Source organism: Lactuca virosa, chromosome 4 (genome assembly GCF_052849685.1).
Source record: "Lactuca virosa cultivar CGN04683 chromosome 4, Lactuca_virosa_CGN04683_v6, whole genome shotgun sequence".
Classification (NCBI taxonomy): domain Eukaryota; kingdom Viridiplantae; phylum Streptophyta; class Magnoliopsida; order Asterales; family Asteraceae; genus Lactuca; species Lactuca virosa.
In genome coordinates, this window is record NC_136429.1 from 367,443,794 (window position 1) to 367,468,247 (window position 24,454).

General features: G+C 41.4%; 2 protein-coding genes across 2 annotated transcripts; both read right to left on the reverse strand.

The window, feature by feature from the left end:
- Positions 1-11,853: 11,853 nt before the first annotated feature.
- Positions 11,854-13,868, reverse strand: LOC145106312 (uncharacterized). Its single transcript, XM_079043323.1, has 2 exons — positions 11,985-13,868; positions 11,854-11,880 (listed from the first exon to the last, which is right to left on the reverse strand). Exons 1-2 carry the CDS (start codon positions 13,866-13,868, stop codon positions 11,854-11,856), a joined length of 1,911 nt encoding a protein of 636 aa, XP_078899449.1.
- A 9,428-nt stretch (positions 13,869-23,296) lies between these two features.
- On the reverse strand, positions 23,297-23,797 carry LOC145106313 (uncharacterized). Its single transcript, XM_079043324.1, has one exon. It carries the CDS (start codon positions 23,795-23,797, stop codon positions 23,297-23,299), a length of 501 nt encoding a protein of 166 aa, XP_078899450.1.
- Between the last annotated feature and the right edge of the window lie 657 nt (positions 23,798-24,454).

Here is a 24,454-nt window from a genome sequence, read left to right on the forward strand (position 1 = left end):
TTATCTTTCCTGTCAATTACATAGAAGGCCCTATAAATACAAAAAACTAATAAAAGTCAACAGACAAAAAGACCACAGGTGGGCCCCACCGGTTTCACTCATCTACTCCATCAAATAGAAAATGTGGTGGTCTGATGACCACCTTCTCTAGTCGATCCTCCACAACCAGGCAGCATCCTACCGGCAGCACCCTCGGAACTACACCAGAGATCAAAATCCGAGCATCACCGATCACCCCTAGCTCCGATGGAGCTTCTCCGGTCGCTCCCAACTTTCACCTGTCACTCCCAACCAGATGACAGCGCCCATGAACTATCTCCTTCTGAAAGAGAATCAACTCGCAAATCCCTTCGTTGGCTGTCTCTTGTCCCAACGAAACGACTCTGGCAATAGTAGCTTCAAAGTCAACCACCTCCCGCTAATTGTTGTCATCTTCATCGGACCGCCACCAAGATCGTGCTTTCCTGTCTTCTCGATCCGTTGCCTCAGGACGAACACCGTTGCTCCACAACCTGGCAAGTCGGATTCTGACGATTAGAACCCTGTTGACATCTTCGACCCTCTCCGATTCGAACTGCAACAGTCAACTACCACCTCTCGCTGTAGCTGACCACTGCTCTTTCACCACCCATTCGTCAACCCACAGCAGCAATATCCCCATCGCCATCCAGCTATATCCTGTCGACGATGTCAAGGCCACTCAACCCTTCGTCGGACCTTACCGCGACCCCAAGCAACGACGGCTAGAGCATCGCCGATATCGGCAACCGACGACCAAGCACAAGAGGCGAGCTCGCTACTGCGACCTCCAACAGACCACCCAATCGCAACCATCGCCATCAGTACCTCTAGATCGATAGCAGTTGGCGGCATCTTCAAGATCGAGCACCACCAATCTTTCTCAACTGCCGGCCCTATAAAATAGCAGCGGAGCTTTTTCAACGTTGCTGGCGGAGAAACATCGCTCCAATTCTCTTCTGCATCCAACGACCTTGACGAATACCACCCCCGGTCGCGTTCTTCTTTTGGGACCACGACAGTGAAGACCAGTTGGCAGATCCCCTTTTCTTCAAACCTAATGAATGATGGGTCAACATGTAGAACCGTCCATCTCTAATACGTTCAAACAAAAGAAGAAAGGAAGGTGGGCCTATTTCATAAATGGATCGCAATATTTGGGTTGCAGTATTTTATTTGGGTTTTACATATATTGGCTCCTTTTATGTTCATGGGCTACTTTAGCAACATTATAGTGGACTATCTTCTGCAAGACAAAATGGGTCAATCGGCATGTGTTGCGATTTTATCCAGCAAACTTGGAATTATAAGGGGGGGGGGGGGGGGGGGGGGAGGAAGTTACTTGGGCTAATAATTAGTGAATGGGCTCACAACACGTAAGTGGACTAACATATCTCAACCTGGATCCATCAAATTTATTTTGGGCTCCTCCTATCACAAATGGACTGTGTAATTCATCTTGGGCTTCCACAGGGGCTGCTATTGGGTCTCTTAAGATTTCTATGGGCTAATTCAACAACAATTAAATTGGTCCAACTTCACAAAGACTAAAATTAGCCGCCTAACGTTCGTACACCGCAGGCTCCGCTCAACAGAATGTGTTGCGACTCGGACTCACGCGACGTTCTCAAGGAAAAAAAGGGGGAGAGAGAAGAGTAGTACACTACTACTACTCTATGAAATGTTCCGAGAGATAACCGCTCCAGCGTCGCGACACTCAGAGTGCGCCAACAACAAACTCGCGGAGCAAAGCTCGGTCTATAAAGCATTTACAGGGGACTTGCAAAGTGTGCACCGCTGACCAGTCACTCAAAGTTCTCATCCAACGGGTATAGAAATGTAACTCCCCACTCGGTGTTGGCTGCGGGTCTCGTCCCCCTCACCGGGGTGTGCGCGCGATGCTCAGTGCGTCTATTTCTATTAACAACTTTCAGTTGTGACTAGAACGCGGGAATCATGGACCAAGTACGTTGTATCTATTTACAGACTTCGGAGCTCGACAACGGTCTTAGAGACTATATAGTAAGGTTACGCTTCTTAGCTACCCCGACCCTCAGTAGCAATGCAACCCAGCTCAGCAGCCGCGCTACCCAGTTTTTATTAGTACTTGGGTCTCCTAGCCTTTTTCAGTAGCCATGCTACGAAAGTTTCAGCAGCTATGCCCCACGCTTTAAGAAACCTTGCTAGTTATCTCTATACACCCATCATTCTCCTCTTTCGCCTCCTCCAAAAAAGTGGGGAGGGGGGAGAAGAGTTGGTACGACACTATGTAGAAGTGATTTTTATTCCAAAGGGGCAGAGTTAAAGTACATGAAGAGCTGATGTTATGCATGATAGTGCACTCCCAAGGTGACATTAATATTCCGGGTTGAAAGATCATCCTCTTGGTTCAACCCTTTCGTCCCTGTTGACCGGCTCTCGACGGTAGTCTCGCTATGCACCACTTAACGGCTACTTTATCCAACCCTAAGTAGCCCCGCTGTATAGCTCTCGACAACATCATTAGAGGACGAGGCATAAATCATCGCTACAGTTAATGATACGGCAGAGCATCGAGCACCATTACACTTCATCCCGGACTGATCACCCAAGTCAAACACATAGATTGTCGGCCGCTGCGCCCGATCATGCGAGGATCAGTACCATCGCCTTGAGTCGCCTGGCTTCTCAGCCCGACTCCATTATAGCGGCACGATACGCATGCGAGGTTCAGTACCCTCGCCTTGAGTCGCCTGGCTTCTCAGCCCGACTCCATTATAACGGCAAGCTCCGCATGCGAGGTTCAGTACCCTCGCCTTGAGTCGCCTGGCTTCTCAGCCCGACTCCATTATAGCGGCACACTCCGCATGCGAGGTTTAGTACCCTCGCCTTGAGTCGCCTGGCTTCTCAGCCCGACTCCATTATAGCGGCACGCTCCGCATGCGAGGTTCAGTACCCTCTCCTTGAGTCTCATGGTTTCCCATCCCGACTCCAGTATAGCGGCAAACTCCGCATGCGAGGTTCAACGCCCTTGTCTCGAGTCGCCCGACTTCTCGGCCTGACTCCAGCGGCGTGCTTTGCCAACAAGGCTCAGAGGCTCGCAATCTTTGCCTATATGATTCCATGATGCTCTCCCACGTGACATATCCTCGATCGTTGGCAGCGAAGCCCGATTTGTTCCACACGATGCTTTCCCGCGTAACATCTCCATGACCGCTGGCTGCTAAGCCCGAACCTTTCTTCTAAGCCGCGCAACATAAGTCGTGGATCATAAATTCGGGTCATGCTTAGCACCACATTTGGTATCTCTTCTCTTATAATCAACATGGTTTTCCTATGCTCGGACGATCAATAAGGCGTTTCCTACATCAGGTTGTCTATTATGATAGAAAACAACCTCGTTGGGTATTCTTATAACAACCTTGCCTATGCACCATAGTCTGATACGGCTACCTACGCTACCCACATCAGACTGGGGAGAATCCAGCTAGGAATAGCTCGAGCAAGAAACACCTTCAGAATGGTTATCAATGCTTATGAATGTAATTATCGATGACATTCCCCCAAGATGGTAGAAACGCCACGACAGAGATGTCGTACACCAGCCCCCGCTCCGCAATAACATTATTAGCAGCTTTGCTCCGCATAACACAGCCAGCAGCAGCTACGCTGCATTACACCGATCGGCTCGCACTCCTCTCAACGAAGGAGTATCAAGTCAGCTCAAGCTGCATAAGTAATGTTTGGCTCATCGCACCACCCCACGACTCTCGTGGGCGAGGTTCGGTCGTTCTCTCTATTAGTTAATGTATTGGTGCTTTGTCTAGTCCAATCTGATTGTCAGCAACCCAATCGCATCAGACTAGGGGGACTGGACGACGCACAGTTTATATGACTAAGTCCAGTCCGATGTCATTGGCCGCGTACCAATAACACCAGACTAGGGGGACTTGATGATATATGGTCCATTAGCATGACCTAGACTGCTCTAGAGCGCCAGCCTGGCCTGGAGCGCTCCTGGCAGCCCTGCCTGGCATTCCTTTGCCAGCCTTGCTTGGCGCTCCCTTGCCAGCCTTGTTGGGGACTCTCCTGCCGGCCCGGCCCGGCGCTCCCTTGCCTGGCGCTTCCCCGCCAGCCTTTCCTGGTGTGCGCCTGCCAGCCTTGCCTGGGGCGCGTCCGCCATCCCCGCCCGGCGCCTCCGGGCGACCTTGTCCAGCTCTTTGCTAGTTGGGCCTGAATTGGGCTGGCCCAAGGCCTGACCTAATTCCCCTTGACCTAGTTGTCCACTATAAATAGAATAGTGCCTCCTCCTTGGAGGAGGACCTTTCCCCTTGGACTCTTCGCTATGGCTCAGCCGCCGCACTATACTCCGGCCGGGTGGCTCAGCCGCCACCTGCCGCCGTCAGCCACCATACACCACCAGCAACACCAAGATGGTTCCCTCTAGCTATGGAGAACCATCTCAGATCTACCAACTGATCTAACTTGACCGTCGGAGCCCGCTCCCGGGGCACAGTCCCTGGGGCGGCTCTAACGACTTCACTCTGTGATGTCAAGATCTCGGCAGCTACAAAAGAACAGAAGAGCCGCTGGAGGTCAATGTCTCATCAATAGCCTATATTTACCAAAGTATTCCAAAAATGGCCCAAATTTAAGGAAGAGCCCATTTTCGGCCCACTTTGTTAAGATGTTCAAAAATGGTCCATATTTACTAAAAAGGCCCATTTTCAGCCCATTTTACCAAAATGTTCAATAAAGACCCAAATTTATCAAATGTTCCAAAAATGACCCATACTTACATACTTGGCCGAAAATACTCCATAATAGTGAAGCTTTCATATTTTACCATTTTCATGTTTTCATGTCAAAACTTTGTTTAAACATATTCTTGAGTTAATCTTTGTGGTACTCAACATACATTATGTGAAACAAATTTCATATAGGTGCTAGCTTTCAATTCTAAACAGCATATTATGTTAACTAAGTCCAAACTCTTGAGACTTAACGAAAATCTCGAGTTCTTGGACTATTAACATGGATTTCACAACCTTTAACACACATATCATAACATACATGCACAAACAAGCAAATATACCAAGATTTACACAATACTTTGACTTGTATCCTCCCCTAAAAGAAAGAAAACTCGAAAATAGGGGGTATGAAGCTCACATTGGGTTTTCTCGGTTGTGAAAAGGAAAAAGGAGAGAGGTTTTTGGCCTTAGCTGGCTTCTTTAAGGAGCTTTTCGGTGTTGATATGGTTCTAAGAAGCATGAACACGAAAATGAAGTTCTATGAGGAAGGATTCTTAGTGTAACATGGAATTAAAATAACTTAATTGTTATATAACTTACCAAAAGTGTAAAGCTTGAAGTGAACTTCTTGTTGCATACACCCAAAACCCACGGTTTTTGGAGCAAGAATTGAAGAGAGCACTTGGAGGTTAGAGAGGAAGGAAGATGTGTGTGAAGTTTGAAATGAATTGGAGGGTAAATGAGAGAGGATTGGCTGATGATGAAGAAGAGTGAGAGAGAGAGAGAGAGAGAGACTTATCTTGATATATGGTGGACAAACTTTCTCCTCCTAGAGATATGTTAGTTTATACCTAGATATATGTTATATAAATATGTGGTGGCACTCATAAGCCAACCCCTCCTCATATTGGTGTTCTTTTCTTTTTCTTTTTTTTTTCTTTTTTTTTTATAAAATTTCTGATTCGGTTATGGAGGGGGGAGGGGGGAGAAGAAAGAAAAATCATTTTGGGCTTTGTTTGGGAAGATAACCGAGAACTCATTGGCCCAAATAGGGTTTTCGGTCCATGAAGGCCAATTTACGGGTTTGCGGCCCAATGAGGCCAAATGGCAAGGATTTTCGGCCCAAGAAGCTTGAAATAATTCTTCATGGCCCAATAAGGATTTTTGGCCCAATGATGCTAAATGGATGAGTTTTCAGCCCAATAGGACCCATTAGGAGGTTCTCGGTCTAATGGTTGGCCCATTCGAGAATTTGGCCTAATAAAAGCTCTAATAGCAATTTGCGGCCCATAATGATATTGGAAAAATGTTCACGGCCCAATAAGGCCCAATACCGGTCTTATGGCCCAAAACAGTGTTGAATAATTAATTTCGGCCCAACTAGGGCCCAAATGTGGGTTCTCGGCCCAAAAGAACCAAGTTGAGAGGTTATCGGCCCATTAGGGCCTAATAAAAAAGTTTTGGTCCAATTAGAGATTTGGACCGAGAAAACTTGAGTTAAAGCCCAAAGTTAAATGGATTTAGCTTATCAGGTTGGTTTTTGGGTTTACACGAGGAAGTTTTGACTAGGAACACAATTGTGGATATATATAACTTCAAATTGTATTGAAATTAACTTATACTACACATAGCGTTACATAGATACACCAAGGAACTGCCCTGCACATGGATTGGAATCCTAGCCCTAAATTGCTAGTTGTGACAAGTAACCCGAGCGTTTATCTGGTTAGCAGTTAAGGTGAGTATCCTCACTAAATCCATTGGTCGAAGGCACCAATGTCGGCCCATTGTTTGTTGTGTAGCATGTTGGATGCCTTGTGATGATTATATGGAAGACTAGGATCTAGCCCCTGTCATTTGTATGAAAGACCAGGGTCTGGCCGCTGGCAGTTATATGAAAGACCATGATATGGCCCCTCGCATTTGTATGCAGGACGGAGATTTGTCCCTCGACACTAAACGAAAAGACCATGGTTTAGCCCATGGCAGGAATTGATTATATGACTATGCTTTGGCCCATAGTATATCTTCTTTCATGTGTGGTATTTGGTACTTGGGGGAACTCACTAAGCTTTATGCTTATAGTTTATGTTTCTGGTTTCAGGCACATCCAATTCCAAAGGGAAGGGCCAACATGATGACACAACATCCTCCCTTCATGATTTCCGCATTCGATATATTTGTACTTTAATGTTTTGGATATTATGACTTGATGTATATTCTGAATAATTTAATGAAAGAGTTGATTAGTTTTTCTTTTAGAAAAAAAAAGAAAAAATTTACCATTACTTTTGGGTTGTTACAAGTTGATATCAAAGCCTTGGTTTGAGGGATTCGGGCATACTTTCGGGTGTGTCTGAACTCAAACTGAGGAAATGATAGTTTTCTTAATAAAAATGGGGTAAATTTTTAAAAAGGATCTTTATTAAGAGGAGGGGTGTAATACGTGCGATCAGTCGAGCTCAAGTAAGTGGTTCCCAACTTACCCATACCTATGTATTAACAGTAGTATGCTTGATACGATAATTGCATGCTAGATTAGAGCTAATGATACCTTCAGGAATCATATGATAGAATTTCCTAATTTGTGTGATGCCTTGTTGCCTAGCAGAACTTGATGCTATGTATTACTGGGAATTGATATCGGCTCAGTTATTTGCTAAGTGTATGCTTTCAAAGTTGTATACGATTAGGATTGTTAAATGTGACTCGAGCATTTGGATCATGTTCATGAACCATTTGGAGCACTAGGACCTTAATGGAGCACTTGGGTTCATGGAGAATGTAACAAAGGAACAGATCTTCTGAGAGAGGAATGGATCATCAGACAAAGGAACAGATCAAGTGCCAAAGGAACGGATCGTGTACAAGGGGTTTTAGAGCACCTAGAAGGAGTTTGGAGCGCGTAGAAGTGGTTTGGAGGACTTGGAAGGGATATGGAGCAACAAGGGGTCCTTGTTGTGCCACATGATGAAGAGATTGGACAAGAGGGATGCTCTTACGCCATGGCACTCCCTCTTGCGCCTTGTTCTCCTCTTGCGCCATGATGCTCCCTGTTGCGCCTTGCATGGCCTTGTTGCGCTATGCATGTGCCTGTTTCTCCATGGTGATTATGTTGCTCAAAGATTGATTTTGTGCGCCATACTTGATGCTCTTGCTCCATTTGTATCCTTGTTACACCATCTAGGGTGGCTGTTGCGCCATGAAGAAGCTGTTGCGCCATTATGGACCATCTTCGTACATGATGCGCCATACTGATTCCTTTGTTGTGCCATGTTGATCCAAGTATGCCTAAAAGATGATAATGCTCAAGTATGTTCCAGAAGATGTTGCATGGCGAATTGTGATTGGTTGACACATTTCATGGGCCTATGGGCCAATGGGCTTGGCCCATTAGGCTTTTAGGTCTGATCCCTCAAGTAAAAAATAGGGATGTATTCTAGGTCATTTTATATCTTGAATTCTAGAGTGATAGGTGAATCTCTGTGTAATTGTACTGTGTTGAGAGCTTTGAAATAAAAGAATACTCCCCTCCTACATGTGGACGTAGGTCAGCTTGACCGAACCACATAAATATTATGTCTTGTATGCTTTTGGTTTTGCTAGTTATCCGCTTTACTTCCTAACAATTGGTATCAAAGCTGCGGTTTGTATTCCTATGATTGAAGATGTCTACTCACAAGTTCGATTTGGAGACGTTCAATGGCTCAAATGACTTCTTTTTGTGGAAGGTGAAGATGAGGGTTTTTATGGTTCAACAAGGATGAGTGGCGGCACTAGAAGGAGAGGCAAAATTGCCAAAGGACATGGTGGCTGATAAGAAGGTGGATATTTTGACGAAAGCATATAGTGTCATTCTATTGATCCTGACAAATGAAGTACTGAGAGAGGTTGTGGATCAAAAAACTGCTTCTGGGCTCTGGGATAAACTTTATGACAAGTACCAGAACAAATCACTGATGAACAGGCTGTATCAGAAGCAAAGGTTGTACACTCTCGGGATGTCTGAAAGTACTCAAGTGAAAGATCATCTAGATAACTTCAATCGCATCATCTTGGATCTACAAGGTGTTGATGTGAAGATTGAAGATGAAGATCAGGCGCTCATTCTCTTATGCTCACTTCCTAACTCATATGAGAATTTCGTTAATACCATGCTTTATGGTAGGATAACTGATGCGTGTATGGGCTTGATTTAGTGAGTGGAGTAGTGTTTAGGTAAATTAAGCTAGAATAACAACCACAAATATATGGAATGAAAAGGATAGATTTGATAAACAAACTAGACCTATAGCTTGTAAATCTGAAGACAAACTAAGACCTATTAGTTTGAATTCGATCAACTCAAGGATCACGTCCAAAAGATGATAATTTGTGAACTATGACAATAATTCAAAGTGAAAATAAGGGTTCTTTGATTAAAATTCGTGCCTTCTCTTTCCCATGCATAAACTTGGCTTTATATGAAGCCTTTATTACACACTTGGTGGTTACAAGCCAACCAACCAATTATTCATTAAAACTAGTAAATGAAATTTAAGGAAACTCTTGAAATAACACAAAAAAAACGTCCAAGACACTTGAGAATGAAAAAAAAACGTCTATGCTTCATTAAGGAGCCATATGAAGCATTAAGGAGCCATAAGAAGCATTAAAGTGCAACCATAATCCACCAAAGAGTGATAAAAACGGCTAGGAGGCTTTATGAAGAAAAAAGTAACGTTTTTAGCACTTATGAATCCTTAAAAATGTTGCCCTAGCCTTCATGCAACCCTAATTCAATTTGTGGGTTACCATGCATAACCCAACCATTGAGCCTAAGGCACCTTCTAGCCCACTAGTAATCACTAATCCATCACCTTTTGGGCTTTCATAATCCATGCATGGATCATCCTCTCCCCCTTTGAAAGGAATTGACCTCAATTCATCAAGTCCATCATCATCAAGATAAGGTGAAAGATCTCCCACATTAAAGGTAGCATGCACTCCATGGTCTCCTCCCAAATCTACCTTATAAGCATTATCATTGACACGTGACACCACTTTATAAGGACCTTCAGCTCTTGGCATTAACTTGTTTTTCCTTTTGTTAGGAAAACGTTCTTTCCTCATATGCACCCACACCAAGTCACCATCTTGAAAGACACGTGGTTTCCTATGCTTGTTTGACTTCTGTTTGTACAACTCATTCACCGTTTCAATCTTCTCACGAACTTGTTGGTGTAGTTTCATCATGGCCTTCAACTTGTCGTTAGCATCCTTGTGAACCAATTCATCCTTTGGCAATGGAATCAAATCCAAAGGCATGTAAGGATTCACACCATACACTACTTCAAAAGGAGAATGACCTGTTGCATAAGTAGGAGAACGATTATAGGCAAATTCAGCATGTGCAAGTTTGATGTCCCAATCTTTTTGAGTTTTGCTAACCAACCCTCTCAACAAAGTATCCAAAGTTCTATTAGTCACCTCCGTTTGTCCATCCGTTTGTGGATGATGGGATGTACTAAAAAGTAACTTAGTACCCACTTTCCTCCATAAAGTGTTCCAAAAGTAACTTAGAAACTTGGAATCCCTATCAGAAACAATTGTTTTAGGAATACCATGCAAACGAACAACCTCTTTAAAGTACAAATCAGCCACATTAGATGCATCATTGGTTTTATGACATGGCACAAAGTGAGCCATTTTTGAAAACCTATCCACCACCACCATAATGGAATCCTTCCCCCTTTGAGTTCTAGGCAAAGCCATAATGAAATCCATGGACACATCTTCCCAAGGACGAATAGGAACCAGCAAAGGAGTGTAAACACCATGCTTGAAAGTTGTTTTCGCCATGTGACATGTAACACACTTGCCCACTATGTTGGTTACATCCCCCAACATTTTTGGCCAAAAGAAATGTTCTTTAAGCACCTCCAAAGTTTTGGTAATGCCAAAATGACCAGCCAAACCACCGCCATGAGCTTCACGAATCAGCAACTCCCGTATTACATGTTTTGGGACACAAAGGCGATTGCCTTTAAATAGAAAGCCATCTTGAATCACAAATTCACCATTAGGACCACCTGCACATTTCAAAAACATATATGCAAAGTCCATATCAGATTGATAATGGTCCTTTAGAGTTTCAAATCCCAAGAAACGAACATCCAAAGTCACCAACAATGAGTAACGCCTCGAGAGTGCATCAGCCACTACATTGCTTTTTCCATCCTTGTATTTGCATGAAAAATGAAAGGATTGCAAGAACTCCACCCACTTTGCATGTCTTGTGCTCAACTTTTGTTGCCCATTGATGTACTTCAAGGATTCATGATCAGAATGCAAAATAAAATGATTTGCACGCAAATAATGACTCCAATGATCTAAAGCACGAACAATAGCATAAAACTCCTTATCATAAGTGCAATAATTCAAACGAGCACCACCCAACTTTTCAGAAAAATAAGCAATAGGACGTTTGGATTGGATCAAAACAGCCCCAATACCAACTCCACTTGCATCACACTCCACTTCAAATGGTTGAGAAAAATCTGGAAGAGCCAAAATAGGAGCATCACACAACAATGCCTTGAGTTTCTCAAACGCCTTTTGAGCTTCTTTTCCCCATGCAAAGACTCCTTTCTTCAAACAACCTGTTATGGGACTTGCAATGGTGCTAAAATCACGAACAAATCTTCTATAGAAAGAAGCAAGACCATGAAATGATCTAACTTCAGAAATGCTAGTAGGAATAGGCCATGACTTGATTGCTTCAGTTTTGGATGGGTCCACGGACACGCCATTTCTTGACACCACAAAACCCAAAAATGCCACTTCTTCCACCAAAAACGAACATTTTTCTTGCTTCCCATAGAGTTTTTGAGCTCTAAGCATCTCGAAAACCTGTTTTAAGTGCACCAAATGATCCTCCAAGCTCTTGCTATATACCAAGATATCATCAAGGTACACCACCACAAACCTGCCCAAAAAAGATTTTAGCACTTCATTCATTAGTCGCATGAAAGTGCTAGGTGCATTAGTTAGACCAAAAGGCATCACGGTCCATTCATACAAGCCATGTTTAGTTTTAAAGGTTGTTTTCCATTCATCCCCTTCACACATACGAATTTGATGGTAACCACTTCTCAAATCAATTTTTGAGAACACAATAGAACCATGCAACTCGTCTAGCAAATAATCAACTCTAGGAATAGGAAATCGGTATTTTATGGTGATGTTATTAACATCCCTACTATCAACGCACATCCTCCAAGAACCATCTTTTTTTGGAACCAATAAAACTGGAACAGCACAAGGACTTAGGCTTTCACGAACATAACCCATTTTCATGAGTTCATCAATTTGTTTTTGCAACTCTTTTGTCACCTCCGGATTACATCTATAGGCAGCTTTATTAGGCAAAGGAGCACTCGGAATAAGGTCAATTTGGTGTTCAATACCACGGATTGGAGGCAAACCCGGTGCTAATTCGCTTGGAAACACATCTTGAAACTCCAAAAGCAAATCAGCAATAGCATTTTCTCCATGCACGATCTTCTCCATCTTTGCATGCTCTTTGGCCACAAGCATGTAAATCACATCACCTTTGTCAAGAACTTGCTCCACCTCCCTTTCACTAGCAAACACAGAAAGATTAGGTTTTTTTACTTGTTTAGAATTCATGGACCTTATCGCCTTTGGGGACATGGGTTTTAACACAATTTTTTTATTATTGTGTTTCAACTCATATTCATTGCTCCTCCCTCTATGTAACACGTCCCTATCAAATTGCCAAGGACGCCCCAACAAAATATGACATGCATCCATAGGAATAACATCACACAACACTTCATCTTCATAAGACCCCATAGTTAGACCAACTCTAACCTGTTTTGTCACCTTTATTTTGCTTCCATCATCCAACCAATGAAGAACATATGGTTTTGGATGGTTTGTAGTAGACAAACCCAATTTGGTCACCATTTCATTAGAAGCAACATTAGTACAACTTCCACCATCAATAATCAAACTACACCACTTGTCTCTAACCAAACATTTGGTGTGAAACAATTGGTCTCGTTGATCCATATCAGCCACAGTTTGAACCCCTTGAGTTTTAAGGGTTCTAAGCACCAAAACTGTATCATACACCGGTGCTTCATACTCTACCTCCTCCTCTTCTTCCTCTTCTTTTTGTATATCATGAAAAATACCCGCCAATCTCTCTTCTTCCTCCAACTCTTCACGACATTCAATGGCCTCCCTTAAAGTCACCACCCTTTTGTTTGGACAAGCATTTTGGTAATGACCAAAACCTTGACACTTGAAACATCTAATTTTCGCCAAACTAGTTTCTTTGGTACCACTAGTAAGTTTAGGAGCAACGGGAACACTACTAGAACCAAAAGGAGTAGAAACAAAATTTTGTCTATTGCTAGACTCGGGCTTGGACCACGACTTTGACTTAGGACTTTCAAGACTTGAACTTGAACTCCCACCAAAACGTGCTTTGGCTTGCCCCACCAACTTCAAACACAAACCACAAAGAGTTTCAAAATCAGCATAAGGATACAACTCCACAACATTGGCAATATTGTAGTTCAACCCTTTTAGAAAACGAGTCATTTTTTGTTCTTCAATTTCTTCAATATCCCCCATCAAGGACAACTTCTCAAATTCATCAATGTATTCTCCAACACTCATTTTTCCTTGCCTCAAATCTTCAATCTTCTTGTAAGTGGCAATTCTATGAGTAGAAGGAACATATCTCTTTCTTAGCTTTCGTTTTAGAGAAAGCCAAGAACAAATTTTTTCTTTGCCTTCACGGGTTCTCTTGGCCTTAAGCCCTTCAAACCACAATGAAGCACCACCACTTAGCTTGAGAATGGCATACTTGCAGCTTTTTTCGACATCCACTTCTTTGAACTCGAACATTCTTTCAATCTTCCTTTCCCACTCCAAGTAGCGTTCAAGATCAGTTCCACCAACAAATTCGGGCAAGTCAGACACCTTGAATTCTTCCACAACCCTATGTTCACCACGGCGGGGTTGCCTTCGATTTCCACCTTCTTGGATGTTTCTTAATGCTTCACGAAGATTTTGTAGGAACTCCGGATCATCAAAATCCATTATGCGCTCTGATACCACTTATGATGCGTGTATGGGCTTGATTTAGTGAGTGGGGTAGTGTTTAGGTAAATTAAGCTAGAATAACAACCACAAATATATGGAATGAAAAGGATAGATTTGATAAACAAACTAGACCTATAGCTTGTAAATCTGAAGACAAACTAAGACCTATTAGTTTGAATTCGATCAACTCAAGGATCACGTCCAAAAGATGATAATTTGTGAACTATGACAATAATTCAAAGTGAAAATAAGAGTTCTTTGGTTAAAATTCGTGCCTTCTCTTTCCCATGCATAAACTTGGCTTTATATGAAGCCTTTATTACAAACTTGGTGGTTACAAGCCAACCAACCAATTATTCATTAAAACTAGTAAATGAAATTTAAGGAAACTCTTGAAATAACACAAAAAAAACGTCCAAGACACTTGAGAATGAAAAAAAAACGTCTATGCTTCATTAAGGAGCCATATGAAGCATTAAGGAGTCATAAGAAGCATTAAAGTGCAACCATAATCCACCAAAGAGTGATAAAAACGGCTAGGAGGCTTTATGAAGCAAAAAGTAACGTTTTTAGCACTTATGAATCCTTAAAAATGTTGCCCTAGCCTTCATGCAACCCTAATTCAATTTGTGGGTTACCATGCATAACCCAACCATTGAGCCTAAGGCACCTTCTAACCCACTAGTAATCACTAATCCATCACCTTTTGGGCTTTCATAATCCATGCATGGATCATCCCCTCCCCCTTTGAAAGGAATTGACCTCAATTCATCAAGTCCATCATCATCAAGATAAGGTGAAAGATCTCCCACATTAAAGGTAGCATGCACTCCATGGTCTCCTCCCAAATCTACCTTATAAGCATTATCATTGACACGTGACACCACTTTATAAGGACCTTCGGCTCTTGGCATTAACTTATTTTTCCTTTTGTTAGGAAAACGTTCTTTCCTCATATGCACCCACACCAAGTCACCATCTTGAAAGACACGTGGTTTCCTATGCTTGTTTGACTTCTGTTTGTACAACTCATTCACCGTTTCAATCTTCTCACGAACTTGTTGGTGTAGTTTCATCATGGCCTTCAACTTGTCGTTAGCATCCTTGTGAACCAATTCATCCTTTGGCAATGGAATCAAATCCAAAGGCATGTAAGGATTCACACCATACACTACTTCAAAAGGAGAATGACCTGTTGCATAAGTAGGAGAACGATTATAGGCAAATTCAGCATGTGCAAGTTTGATGTCCCAATCTTTTTGAGTTTTGCTAACCAACCCTCTCAACAAAGTACCCAAAGTTCTATTAGTCACCTCCGTTTGTCCATCCGTTTGTGGATGATGGGATGTACTAAAAAGTAACTTAGTACCCACTTTCCTCCATAAAGTGTTCCAAAAGTAACTTAGAAACTTGGAATCCCTATCAGAAACAATTGTTTTAGGAATACCATGCAAACGAACAACCTCTTTAAAGTACAAATCAGCCACATTAGATGCATCATTGGTTTTATGACATGGCACAAAGTGAGCCATTTTTGAAAACCTATCCACCACCACCATAATGGAATCCTTCCCCCTTTGAGTTCTAGGCAAAGCCATAATGAAATCCATGGACACATCTTCCCAAGGACGAATAGGAACCAGCAAAGGAGTGTAAACACCATGCTTGAAAGTTGTTTTCGCCATGTGACATGTAACACACTTGCCCACTATGTTGGTTACATCCCCCAACATTTTTGGCCAAAAGAAATGTTCTTTAAGCACCTCCAAAGTTTTGGTAATGCCAAAATGACCAGCCAAACCACCGCCATGAGCTTCACGAATCAGCAACTCCCGTATTACATGTTTTGGGACACAAAGGCGATTGCCTTTAAATAGAAAGCCATCTTGAATCACAAATTCACCATTAGGACCACCTGCACATTTCAAAAACATATCTGCAAAGTCCATATCAGATTGATAATGGTCCTTTAGAGTTTCAAATCCCAAGAAACGAACATCCAAAGTCACCAACAATGAGTAACGCCTCGAGAGTGCATCAGCCACTACATTGCTTTTTCCATCCTTGTATTTGCATGAAAAATGAAAGGATTGCAAGAACTCCACCCACTTTGCATGTCTTGTGCTCAACTTTTGTTGCCCATTGATGTACTTCAAGGATTCATGATCAGAATGCAAAATAAAATGATTTGCACGCAAATAATGACTCCAATGATCTAAAGCACGAACAATAGCATAAAACTCCTTATCATAAGTGCAATAATTCAAACGAGCACCACCCAACTTTTCAGAAAAATAAGCAATAGGATGTTTGGATTGGATCAAAACAGCCCCAATACCAACTCCACTTGCATCACACTCCACTTCAAATGGTTGAGAAAAATCTGGAAGAGCCAAAATAGGAGCATCACACAACAATGCCTTGAGTTTCTCAAACGCCTTTTGAGCTTCTTTTCCCCATGCAAAGACTCCTTTCTTCAAACAACCTGTTATGGGACTTGCAATGGTGCTAAAATCACGAACAAATCTTCTATAGAAAGAAGCAAGACCATGAAATGATCTAACTTCAGAAATGCTAGTAGGAATAGGCCATGACTTGATTGCTTCAGTTTTGGATGGGTCCACGGACACGCCATTTCTTGACACCACAAAACCCAAAAATGCCACTTCTTCCACCAAAAACGAACATTTTTCTTGCTTCCCATAGAGTTTTTGAGCTCTAAGCATCTCGAAAACCTGTTTTAAGTGCACCAAATGATCCTCCAAGCTCTTGCTATATACCAAGATATCATCAAGGTACACCACCACAAACCTGCCCAAAAAAGATTTTAGCACTTCATTCATTAGTCGCATGAAAGTGCTAGGTGCATTAGTTAGACCAAAAGGCATCACGGTCCATTCATACAAGCCATGTTTAGTTTTAAAGGTTGTTTTCCATTCATCCCCTTCACACATACGAATTTGATGGTAACCACTTCTCAAATCAATTTTTGAGAACACAATAGAACCATGCAACTCGTCTAGCAAATAATCAACTCTAGGAATAGGAAATCGGTATTTTATGGTGATGTTATTAACATCCCTACTATCAACGCACATCCTCCAAGAACCATCTTTTTTTGGAACCAATAAAACTGGAACAGCACAAGGACTTAGGCTTTCACGAACATAACCCATTTTCATGAGTTCATCAATTTGTTTTTGCAACTCTTTTGTCACCTCCGGATTACATCTATAGGCAGCTTTATTAGGCAAAGGAGCACCTGGAATAAGGTCAATTTGGTGTTCAATACCACAGATTGGAGGCAAACCCGGTGCTAATTCGCTTGGAAACACATCTTGAAACTCCAAAAGCAAATCAGCAATAGCATTTTCTCCATGCACGATCTTCTCCATCTTTGCATGCTCTTTGGCCACAAGCATGTAAATCACATCACCTTTGTCAAGAACTTGCTCCACCTCCCTTTCACTAGCAAACACAGAAAGATTAGGTTTTTTTACTTGTTTAGAATTCATGGACCTTATCGCCTTTGGGGACATGGGTTTTAACACAATTTTTTTATTATTGTGTTTCAACTCATATTCATTGCTCCTCCCTCTATGTAACACGTCCCTATCAAATTGCCAAGGACGCCCCAACAAAATATGACATGCATCCATAGGAATAACATCACACAACACTTCATCTTCATAAGACCCCATAGTTAGACCAACTCTAACCTGTTTTGTCACCTTTATTTTGCTTCCATCATCCAACCAATGAAGAACATATGGTTTTGGATGGTTTGTAGTAGACAAACCCAATTTGGTCACCATTTCATTAGAAGCAACATTAGTACAACTTCCACCATCAATAATCAAACTACACCACTTGTCTCTAACCAAACATTTGGTGTGAAACAATTGGTCTCGTTGATCCATATCAGCCACAGTTTGAACCCCTTGAGTTTTAAGGGTTCTAAGCACCAAAACTGTATCATACACCGGTGCTTCATACTCTACCTCCTCCTCTTCTTCCTCTTCTTTTTGTATATCATGAAAAATACCCGCAAACCTCTCTTCTTCCTCCAACTCTTCACGACATTCAATGGCCTCCCTTAAAGTCACCACCCTTTTGTTTGGACAAGCATTTTGGTAATGACCAAAACCTTGACACTTGAAACATCTAATTTTCGCCAAACTAGTTTCTTTGGTACCACTAGTAAGTTTAGGAGCAACGGGAACACTACTAGAACCAGAAGGAGTAGAAACAAAATTTTGTCTATTGCTAGACTCGGGCTTGGACCACAACTTTGACTTAGGACTTTCAAGACTTGAACTTGAACTCCCACCAAAACGTGCTTTGGCTTGCCCCACCAACTTCAAACACAAACCACAAAGATTTCCAAAATCAGCATAAGGATACAACTCCACAACATTGGCAATGTTGTAGTTCAACCCTTTTAGAAAACGAGTCATTTTTTATTCTTCAATTTCTTCAATATCCCCCATCAAGGACAACTTCTCAAATTCATCAATGTATTCTCCAACACTCATTTTTCCTTGCCTCAAATCATCAATCTTCTTGTAAGTGGCAATTCTATGAGTAGAAGGAACATATCTCTTTCTTAGCTTTCGTTTTAGAGAAAGCGAAGAACAAATTTTTTCTTTGCCTTCACGGGTTCTCTTGGCCTTAAGCCCTTCAAACCACAATGAAGCACCACCACTTAGCTTGAGAATGGCATACTTGCAGCTTTTTTCGACATCCACTTCTTTGAACTCGAACATTCTTTCAATCTTCCTTTCCCACTCCAAGTAGCGTTCAGGATCAGTTCCACCAACAAATTCGGGCAAGTCAGACACCTTGAATTCTTCCACAACCCTATGTTCACCACGGCGGGGTTGCCTTCGATTTCCACCTTCTTGGATGTTTCTTAATGCTTCACGAAGATTTTGTAGGAACTCCGAATCATCAAAATCCATTATGTGCTCTGATACCACTTATGATGCGTGTATGGGCTTGATTTAGTGAGTGGGGTAGTGTTTAGGTAAATTAAGCTAGAATAACAACCACAAATATATGGAATGAAAAGGATAGATTTGATAAACAAACTAGACCTATAGCTTGTAAATCTGAAGACAAACTAAGACCTATTAGTTTGAATTCGATCAACTCAAGGATCACGTCCAAGAGATGATAATTTGTGAACTATGACAATAATTCAAAGTGAAAATAAGAGTTCTTTGGTTAAAATTCGTGCCTTCTCTTTCCCATGCATAAACTTGGCTTTATATGAAGCCTTTATTACAAACTTGGTGGTTACAAGCCAACCAACCAATTATTCATTAAAACTAGTAAATGAAATTTAAGGAAACTCTTGAAATAACACAAAAAAAACGTCCAAGACACTTGAGAATGAAAAAAAAAACGTCTATGCTTCATTAAGGAGCCATATGAAGCATTAAGGAGCCATAAGAAGCATTAAAGTGCAACCATAATCCACCAAAGAGTGATAAAAACGGCTAGGAGGCTTTATGAAGCAAAAAGTAACGTTTTTAGCACTTATGAATCCTTAAAAATGTTGCCCTAGCCTTCATGCAACCCTAATTCAATTTGTGGGTTACCATGCATAACCCAACCATTGAGCCTAAGGCACCTTCTAACCCACTAGTAATCACTAATCCATCACCTTTTGGGCTTTCATAATCCATGCATGGATCATCCCCTCCCCCTTTGAAAGGAATTGACCTCAATTCATCAAGTCCATCATCATCAAGATAAGGTGAAAGATCTCCCACATTAAAGGTAGCATGCACTCCATGGTCTCCTCCCAAATCTACCTTATAAGCATTATCATTGACACGTGACACCACTTTATAAGGACCTTCGGCTCTTGGCATTAACTTGTTTTTCCTTTTGTTAGGAAAACGTTCTTTCCTCATATGCACCCACACCAAGTCACCATCTTGAAAGACACGTGGTTTCCTATGCTTGTTTGACTTCTGTTTGTACAACTCATTCACCGTTTCAATCTTCTCACGAACTTGTTGGTGTAGTTTCATCATGGCCTTCAACTTGTCGTTAGCATCCTTGTGAACCAATTCATCCTTTGGCAATGGAATCAAATCCAAAGGCATGTAAGGATTCACACCATACACTACTTCAAAAGGAGAATGACCTGTTGCATAAGTAGGAGAACGATTATAGGCAAATTCAGCATGTGCAAGTTTGATGTCCCAATCTTTTTGAGTTTTGCTAACCAACCCTCTCAACAAAGTACCCAAAGTTCTATTAGTCACCTCCGTTTGTCCATCCGTTTGTGGATGATGGGATGTACTAAAAAGTAACTTAGTACCCACTTTCCTCCATAAAGTGTTCCAAAAGTAACTTAGAAACTTGGAATCCCTATCAGAAACAATTGTTTTAGGAATACCATGCAAACGAACCACCTCTTTAAAGTACAAATCAGCCACATTAGATGAATCATTGGTTTTATGACATGGCACAAAGTGAGCCATTTTTGAAAACCTATCCACCACCACCATAATGGAATCCTTCCCCCTTTGAGTTCTAGGCAAAGCCATAATGAAATCCATGGACACATCTTCCCAAGGACGAATAGGAACCAGCAAAGGAGTGTAAACACCATGCTTGAAAGTTGTTTTCGCCATGTGACATGTAACACACTTGCCCACTATGTTGGTTACATCCCCCAACATTTTTGGCCAAAAGAAATGTTCTTTAAGCACCTCCAAAGTTTTGGTAATGCCAAAATGACCAGCCAAACCACCGCCATGAGCTTCACGAATCAGCAACTCCCGTATTACATGTTTTGGGACACAAAGGCGATTGCCTTTAAATAGAAAGCCATCTTGAATCACAAATTCACCATTAGGACCACCTGCACATTTCAAAAACATATCTGCAAAGTCCATATCAGATTGATAATGGTCCTTTAGAGTTTCAAATCCCAAGAAACGAACATCCAAAGTCACCAACAATGAGTAACGCCTCGAGAGTGCATCAGCCACTACATTGCTTTTTCCATCCTTGTATTTGCATGAAAAATGAAAGGATTGCAAGAACTCCACCCACTTTGCATGTCTTGTGCTCAACTTTTGTTGCCCATTGATGTACTTCAAGGATTCATGATCAGAATGCAAAATAAAATGATTTGCACGCAAATAATGACTCCAATGATCTAAAGCACGAACAATAGCATAAAACTCCTTATCATAAGTGCAATAATTCAAACGAGCACCACCCAACTTTTCAGAAAAATAAGCAATAGGACGTTTGGATTGGATCAAAACAGCCCCAATACCAACTCCACTTGCATCACACTCCACTTCAAATGGTTGAGAAAAATCTGGAAGAGCCAAAATAGGAGCATCACACAACAATGCCTTGAGTTTCTCAAACGCCTTTTGAGCTTCTTTTCCCCATGCAAAGACTCCTTTCTTCAAACAACCTGTTATGGGACTTGCAATGGTGCTAAAATCACGAACAAATCTTCTATAGAAAGAAGCAAGACCATGAAATGATCTAACTTCAGAAATGCTAGTAGGAATAGGCCATGACTTGATTGCTTCAGTTTTGGATGGGTCCACAGACACGCCATTTCTTGACACCACAAAACCCAAAAATGCCACTTCTTCCACCAAAAACGAACATTTTTCTTGCTTCCCATAGAGTTTTTGAGCTCTAAGCATCTCGAAAACCTGTTTTAAGTGCACCAAATGATCCTCCAAGCTCTTGCTATATACCAAGATATCATCAAGGTATACCACCACAAACCTGCCCAAAAAAGATTTTAGCACTTCATTCATTAGTCGCATGAAAGTGCTAGGTGCATTAGTTAGACCAAAAGGCATCACGGTCCATTCATACAAGCCATGTTTAGTTTTAAAGGTTGTTTTCCATTCATCCCCTTCACACATACGAATTTGATGGTAACCACTTCTCAAATCAATTTTTGAGAACACAATAGAACCATGCAACTCGTCTAGCAAATAATCAACTCTAGGAATAGGAAATCGGTATTTTATGGTGATGTTATTAACAGCCCTACTATCAACGCACATCCTCCAAGAACCATCTTTTTTTGGAACCAACAAAACTGGAACTGCACAAGGACTTAGGCTTTCACGAACATAACCCATTTTCATGAGTTCATCAATTTGTTTTTGCAACTCTTTTGTCACCTCCGGATTACATCTATAGGCAACTTTATTAGGCAAAGGAGCACCCGGAATAAGGTCAATTTGGTGTTCAATACCACGGATTGGAGGCAAACCCGGTGCTAATTCGCTTGGAAACACATCTTGAAACTCCAAAAGCAAATCAACAATAGCATTTTCTCCATGCACGATCTTCTCCATCTTTGCATGCTCTTTGGCCACAAGCATGTAAATCACATCACCTTTGTCAAGAACTTGCTCCACCTCCCTTTCACTAGCAAACACAGAAAGATTAGGTTTTTTTACTTGTTTAGAATTCATGGACCTTATCGCCTTTGGGGACATGGGTTTTAACACAATTTTTTTATTATTGTGTTTCAACTCATATTCATTGCTCCTCCCTCTATGTAACACGTCCCTATCAAATTGCCAAGGACGCCCCAACAAAATATGACATGCATCCATAGGAATAACATCACACAACACTTCATCTTCATAAGACCCCATAGTTAGACCAACTCTAACCTGTTTTGTCACCTTTATTTTGCTTCCATCATCCAACCAATGAAGAACATATGGTTTTGGATGGTTTGTAGTAGACAAACCCAATTTGGTCACCATTTCATTAGAAGCAACATTAGTACAACTTCCACCATCAATAATCAAACTACACCACTTGTCTCTAACCAAACATTTGGTGTGAAACAATTGGTCTCGTTGATCCATATCAGCCACAGTTTGAACCCCTTGAGTTTTAAGGGTTCTAAGCACCAAAACTGTATCATACACCGGTGCTTCATACTCTACCTCCTCCTCTTCTTCCTCTTCTTTTTGTATATCATGAAAAATACCCGCAAACCTCTCTTCTTCCTCCAACTCTTCACGACATTCAATGGCCTCCCTTAAAGTCACCACCCTTTTGTTTGGACAAGCATTTTGGTAATGACCAAAACCTTGACACTTGAAACATCTAATTTTCGCCAAACTAGTTTCTTTGGTACCACTAGTAAGTTTAGGAGCAACGGGAACACTACTAGAACCAGAAGGAGTAGAAACAAAATTTTGTCTATTGCTAGACTCGGGCTTGGACCACAACTTTGACTTAGGACTTTCAAGACTTGAACTTGAACTCCCACCAAAACGTGCTTTGGCTTGCCCCACCAACTTCAAACACAAACCACAAAGATTTCCAAAATCAGCATAAGGATACAACTCCACAACATTGGCAATGTTGTAGTTCAACCCTTTTAGAAAACGAGTCATTTTTTATTCTTCAATTTCTTCAATATCCCCCATCAAGGACAACTTCTCAAATTCATCAATGTATTCTCCAACACTCATTTTTCCTTGCCTCAAATCATCAATCTTCTTGTAAGTGGCAATTCTATGAGTAGAAGGAACATATCTCTTTCTTAGCTTTCGTTTTAGAGAAAGCGAAGAACAAATTTTTTCTTTGCCTTCACGGGTTCTCTTGGCCTTAAGCCCTTCAAACCACAATGAAGCACCACCACTTAGCTTGAGAATGGCATACTTGCAGCTTTTTTCGTTATCCACTTCTTTGAACTCGAACATTCTTTCAATCTTCCTTTCCCACTCCAAGTAGCGTTCAGGATCAGTTCCACCAACAAATTCGGGCAAGTCAGACACCTTGAATTCTTCCACAACCCTATGTTCACCACGGCGGGGTTGCCTTCGATTTCCACCTTCTTGGATGTTTCTTAATGCTTCACGAAGATTTTGTAGGAACTCCGGATCATCAAAATCCATTATGCGCTCTGATACCACTTATGATGCGTGTATGGGCTTGATTTAGTGAGTGGGGTAGTGTTTAGGTAAATTAAGCTAGAATAACAACCACAAATATATGGAATGAAAAGGATAGATTTGATAAACAAACTAGACCTATAGCTTGTAAATCTGAAGACAAACTAAGACCTATTAGTTTGAATTCGATCAACTCAAGGATCACGTCCAAAAGATGATAATTTGTGAACTATGACAATAATTCAAAGTGAAAATAAGGGTTCTTTGGTTAAAATTCGTGCCTTCTCTTTCCCATGCATAAACTTGGCTTTATATGAAGCCTTTATTACAAACTTGGTGGTTACAAGCCAACCAACCAATTATTCATTAAAACTAGTAAATGAAATTTAAGGAAACTCTTGAAATAACACAAAAAAAACGTCCAAGACACTTGAGAATGAAAAAAAAAACGTCTATGCTTCATTAAGGAGCCATATGAAGCATTAAGGAGCCATAAGAAGCATTAAAGTGCAACCATAATCCACCAAAGAGTGATAAAAACGGCTAGGAGGCTTTATGAAGCAAAAAGTAACGTTTTTAGCACTTATGAATCCTTAAAAATGTTGCCCTAGCCTTCATGCAACCCTAATTCAATTTGTGGGTTACCATGCATAACCCAAC